The sequence below is a fragment of the Macaca nemestrina genome, chromosome 16, assembly GCF_043159975.1.
Source record: "Macaca nemestrina isolate mMacNem1 chromosome 16, mMacNem.hap1, whole genome shotgun sequence".
Lineage (NCBI taxonomy): Eukaryota > Metazoa > Chordata > Mammalia > Primates > Cercopithecidae > Macaca > Macaca nemestrina.
In genome coordinates this window covers 40,900,753-40,906,752 of record NC_092140.1, presented here as the reverse complement: position 1 = coordinate 40,906,752, position 6,000 = coordinate 40,900,753, and the positions used below count along the sequence as shown (strand labels likewise).

At 35.4% G+C, this 6,000-nt stretch overlaps 1 protein-coding gene across 3 annotated transcripts in view; it reads right to left on the bottom strand.

Annotated features, from left to right (window-relative positions):
• Nucleotides 1-454: 454 nt before the first annotated feature.
• Nucleotides 455-6,000, bottom strand: part of LOC105481762 (DIS3 homolog, exosome endoribonuclease and 3'-5' exoribonuclease) — a 28,404-nt gene continuing 22,858 nt past the window's right edge. For all 3 annotated transcript variants that reach the window (XM_011741497.3, XM_011741496.3, XM_011741499.3), the window contains exons 16-21: nucleotides 4,263-4,419; nucleotides 2,719-2,933; nucleotides 2,441-2,609; nucleotides 2,160-2,318; nucleotides 1,309-1,431; nucleotides 455-660 (exon numbers count right to left, since the gene is read on the bottom strand). In XM_011741497.3, the coding sequence (XP_011739799.2) occupies nucleotides 577-660; nucleotides 1,309-1,431; nucleotides 2,160-2,318; nucleotides 2,441-2,609; nucleotides 2,719-2,933; nucleotides 4,263-4,419 (907 nt within the window). In that variant the 3' untranslated portion in view covers nucleotides 455-576. The remainder of the gene's footprint in view (nucleotides 661-1,308; nucleotides 1,432-2,159; nucleotides 2,319-2,440; nucleotides 2,610-2,718; nucleotides 2,934-4,262; nucleotides 4,420-6,000) is intronic.

The following is a 6,000-nucleotide window of genomic DNA, read 5'->3' as shown; positions in this document are numbered from 1 at the left end:
CTTTCTACCAATTCCCAAACATTCACAGTTGTTCAAGGACCACTAATAAAATACAGGAAGCTTTTAAAGACAGTAAGAGAATACTTAGTGTAAATTAGGTGAATTAAAGATGGCAAAGGAGATTACATCCTCAACACTGACAGCTTCCAAGACTTAGAAAAGAAGATTGTTCCTTGCTTCTAAGATTGTTCTATTTTCCTCTGTAGGAAAATGAAAGTTTTTTCCTACAAATATTAAATAATCAGAGTACTTATGCAAAATTAATCTGCTCCTCAATGAGATGAGCACTCCATTTAAATGATCTTTACAGATCCCTGAAGTTGCTATCCTGTCACTGTATTTAAGTGATGGATATTCAATTGAATTATTCTGCATAAATAATTCTGTTCAACCCAGAAGTAAAGCAGTATGATGGGACAGATACAGTCAACCATTCAATAAAAATGCAAATGTCTGAAATTATTAAAATGTACTTAAAAGTAACAAACTGTATCACACACTTAGGCTTAGAAGTGTTCTTTCAAGTTTTTTCTTTTAAAAATAAAACCAGTCTTTGAAGATTTCTGTTGAATATAGCTATTTTCCAAGCTTTATCTTCTTTTTCTCTGGTCCATTAAGGTCTGTGTTTGAAGTATCGGTAGGAATGCTTATTCCTGGTATCTAAGATAATGCAAATGGGGGGAAATAAGGTGATTTAAAGGATAAAATACATCTCATCCTCATCTTCCCCTTCCCCACTGCCAGTTTCAAATTTAAAAGGATGTAGTGGTAGGGAGGGGAAAGGGGGCTAATTAAAGGTTTTATACACAGAATGTATTTTACAAAGTAACAGTGGTTCAAAAATGCAGAAGGTAGACATGGTCTCAATAGGTGAGAAGCATGTCATTTAGGAAGTGTTCTTTTTAACTATAAAACAGCCTTCCCCATGGGGAGCCACTGTGATCGACAGAATCAGAGGTTTCAAGTGTGCTGGGGAAGGACAAAGGTTAAGAACCAGTATCTTAGGTGAAAAACCTACACTTCATCTTCAAAGTGCAGAGTTCAAAACTTCTAGACAGAAAAGACTAGGCAGGAGAATGGAAGATCTTTTTATTTTGCCACCAAAGACCTGAGCAGAATCTCAGATGTCTAGAATCCCGTGGCCTAAAGAAATCAATGAGAAAACAGGATTTGCTATGCAAATATTTGGTTTCTACACTACTTATAGGGTTCCCTCTAACATTAAACAGAAATAACTATGTCCCTCTCTCTGACAAAATATGTACTGTTTGTTCCATCACAACAAGGAAATATTAAGTTTGGCCTTACCTGTGGTTCTACCAGGGACATTCGGATTTTCTGATGCTGAAGATTAGATGAGTCTAACATGATTTTCACTTTAACTTTATCAAATACATGGAACACTGTATCTTCTATTTTAAGTGAAGGTATCTAAACAAAACACATTTTATCATTCTTAATTGCTTCCTTACATTTGAGGCTTTGTTCTAACCCTTTACAATTTATCTTACATAGTGAAAGTTTAAATATAAAAATTAGTAAGCATCTACGTGTTCAACATAACAAAGGCCAGAAACCTAGTAGTCTCACATAAATATGACCTATTTATGTGCATACTTTCTCCTTCATTAAGATAGTTCTAATATATATATGTTCATTAAAACCTTGGTGATTAATTTATCAACTCACTAATAAATAGGAAATTTTTAGTTTAGTAGAGGAACACAAAGGTACTTTGGCCAGTTTATTGTTCAAATATTCTCTCAGGGCTGTGGTTCTCCTAAGGTGAATAGGGAGTATGTGTGTCACATAAGAAACACTGGAAGTAAGTTAAAAAAAAAAAAAAGTTTCTTCCCTGAGTTGTAAATAGTCATTTATTCCTTTACTTTATTGGTGCATGTAGGGCAAAACTTTACATGGTATAAAAGAAAAAATCAAAGACAACAATTGCATATGAGAAGATATATAGTGGTGGGAAATTGGGAGTAAAACCATAGCTTAGTTGGCAAAATTAAATGTAGATTTCCTGGCATGTATTTGGAGATCTGGATAAATTCTTCAGGGTACAAAAAATAATTTTATGCTTTATGGGTGCCATTTATGAACTCCCAAAGAAAAAGTGCCCCCAGAAAAGAAAACAAACATGAGAAATACTGTACCTCATCATCATAAATAAGCCGTGGGTTTGGTTTGTCCTTTTCTTCAAAAAAGACTGTCCCTTCTAAACCATACTTTGGAATTAATACCACAATGGCATTCTTTCTTACAAATAAAATATAGGCTTCTTCACTTACTATTCCTTTGCTTTTGAAAAATAACTGTAAAATAACATACAACTTATTTAGTCTTAAAATATTTTGAAATTAACAAAGAAATTGAAATTAAATTAAAAATGAACAAAACTTCATCTTTTCTAGCAGTATCGACAGAAGGCAAATACCTGGGTATGAAAAGCCACTGATGCACGTTGGGCATATTGAGCCATTTTGTGCCGGAAATTTAGATTTTTACATATATCTGCAAGCTTGTGTTTGTCTGTCAACTCTGGATAAGTACAGTCAGCCCCAACAGCCACAGCCAAAAGCCGATGAACGATGACATCTGCGTATCTAGACAGATGAAGGAGAAATAAGAACCGTAGTATGTCAGTACTAATATGTGCTTTTAAAATTCAAAATTAACTATTTTCTATCTCCTTTAATTTCATAAAAAAAATACCTTCTGATGGGTGAAGTAAAATGTGTGTATATTGGAGATGCTAAGCCATAGTGATGAAAATCATTATCCATTCCAGAACAGAAGTACACAGCCTGCATCATACAGCGAGTGGCTAATATTCTCAACAGAGTGTTTAGATATGGAAAAGTAGGAGATTCGGCCCGATCCAAAGACTCAGCCAAAGACTTGGCTGTATCAGTCTTGATTTCCAAATTCTGTAAACAAAAAGAAAGGAAGAGCACCATATTAAACATTTCTAAGTCAGTATCATTATGTCTTCAAAATATAACTGATCTGACTGAACAAACATCATGTTTTCGTTATTTTCCTTCCCTTCAAAGTAGAAGTAATAGCCAGAAACAAAACTGTACTGGTCACTACAGTTCCATTAGAACAATGTTGGGATTCATCAAATTTAGCTGCCTTGTTCTACCCTAGGAAGATGAGTCAAATATACATCTCTTCTCTTAGGTCTTTGGAAGAAGTAAGATAATGAAGGAAAAAAAATTCCTATTTACAGAATAAGCCTTGGAGCAGAGGAGTGAGAAGCTGATTCAATTCCTATGAATCTGGAGAAGCTGGGCATGCATGCCATAAAGGTCTGATCCAAAAATCAGAAACCAATGCCATCATGTTAGACTAATGCTCTGCAGTCCAACATTACTGCTCCCTCTCTTCTAGATGAGAAAGATAGGGCCTAACTAGGTAATCCAAGGAAAAGCAATGTAAGCCATAGTTACCCAAGGGGTAAGCACCCATAAATGAAAATCTACTAACAAGAAGCAGTGGGTATACAGGGCTGAAAAAATGTGCTCTTTCTATAGTTTCCTCTTTTCCATGTATGGAATAAATATACTTTTCTTACGAACATGAAATGTAAAGGATTTAACTGAGTTGAAGTAAAAAAACCCAAAAAAACCCAAAAATAAAAACAAAAACAAAATACATTATTTGTAAAGTTAAGCGGTTGACAGGAGCCATGAAGCAACATAGACATATGAAACATGCATAAAGGCAAGGAAATATGGAAGAGTTTTATATGACCAGGACGCTACATATATCTTAGTCTAAACATCTGGCTTTAGCATACGGTGAAAAACATTAGGCTGGGTGCGGTGGTTCATACCTGCAATCCCAGCACAGCACTTTGGGAGGCTGAGATGAGACAATTACTTGAGTCCAGGAGTTTGAGACCAGCCTGGGCAACATAGTGAAAACCTATCTCTACCACAAAAATACAAAAAATTAGCCACTCATGGTGGTGTGCGCCTGCAGTCCCAGCTCCTCCAGAGGCTGAGGCAGGAGGAGGGCTTAGGACTGGGAGATGGAGGGTGCAGTGAGCCGAGATCGTGCCACCGTACTGCAGTCTGGGTGACAGTGAGACCCTATCCCCCCCAAAAAAAAAACAAAAGAAAAAAGAACTGTTGGCATATTCTTGTTATTAACAAACAATAAAACCTTTATGGAAATATGAATGTAAATTATTTAGAACAACAGGTAGATGAAAACACAAATAGATGATTTTTCAAACTATAGGACCTTACCCTTGACCTAGCTGCCTTAACAAGAATTTCATAATTTGACGGAGGTGGAGCAGGATGTTTTCGAAGCAGAGCATGTTCAGAAAATTCCTCGTGAATTTTTTTTGCAACAGAAATATTGGCAAGTAACATAAATTCTTCAACCATGGAATTTGTTTCCCTGCCAATGGAAAAAGCATTAAACAAAACAAAAAAAGAATCTGAGACTTCTATATATCATATTTTTTCACAGGTTACCTTTGTTACAAAGAAGATAATAAGAGCATTTCCTATGTAAACATTCATATGTCTGTGTACATCTGTATTTTAAATAACTTACGATTCTTTCATCTCTCAGTTACTCTGCTAACAATCTCTTATTATGCAACTACTGCATGAGTAAACCTTACATGCTAGAGCAAATCTTACATGCTAGAGGAGACTATACAAATTGCACTCAACCAGTTGCAGTGGCTCACACCTGTAATCCCAGCACTTTGGGAGGCTGAGGCGGGCAAATTATTTGAGCCCAGGAGTTCGAGACCAGTCTTGCCAACATGGCGAAACCCCGACTCTACTAAAAATATAAAAAAATTAGCCAGGTCTGGTGGCACATGCCTGTAGTCCCAGGTACTCAAGAGGCCGAGGCATGAGAATCACTTGAACTCAGGAGGTGGAGGTTGCAGTGAGCCGAGATTGCATCACTGCACTCCAGCCTGGGTGACAGAGCAAGGCTCTGGGTCAAAAAACAACAACAAAATTGCACTCAAAAACAGAAGCTTTACTACTCTATTTATATATAAAATGAAAACAAGCATTTTTACTAGGTCCAAAAATATTTTTATTTAATTGTAAATCAATAAAGTTTACAAGAATTAAAAGCTATTTAGATCATATAAATTTTGGCTTAAAAACCAAAATTTTTAACAATAAATTACTCAAATGAAGAGGCCATATTTATAATAGCTAATTTCGATACTTCTAATGGGTCAGTCAGTGTGCTATAAGTACATCCCGCCCTCAACACACACACACCCCCCTACACACTGTTTTACAGATGAGAAAACTGAGGATATGTTCATTATTCTCTTGCTCAAGGTGAGAGTTATTAGCAGTATGAGAATTTGAGTTCACACAATCTGACTTCAAAACTCTCAACCAATCTGATACTGCTGTCATTCTCTATATAGTTATTCACATCCATTTTCAGGTTAGTTTAGAAAATGATCCATCTTCTGTCGATACAGTGCTTTCTGTCTTGCAAGTCAATGAACACATAGTATTAACCTTTCATTCAGGTTTCATCTTGTAACTTCTTAACAATATTTCTAAACTATATTCATTTAAAAAATATTAGAAAGACCTCCAATCATATGGGGACATCTTAGAAATGTGTTCTTTCTTCTTCTTGGTAAGAAGAAATGACGGGCGTTTTACTTTGGCAAAGCTAGTGTCAACCTTTTGCTCATAAAAGCTCTTAGTACTGGGCTCATTATTAGCATTAACATTAGACATACATAGAAGTTCTACTATAAGGGATTTTTAGATATTATAATAGCACTAAAGCACATATTGGTTCTAAGTAAAAAATTTGAGTATATTCCCATTTTTAACCCTTGGTCATCTATTAGAAAAGTGCATATGCATGTTGAATTCCAGAATTATCTTAATATAAATAAGAGGCAGGGAAAGAGGCCTAAACTCTGATTTAACAAAAAAATTCTTGTTTCCTACATCTTAACTAAATCAATAAACAACAATA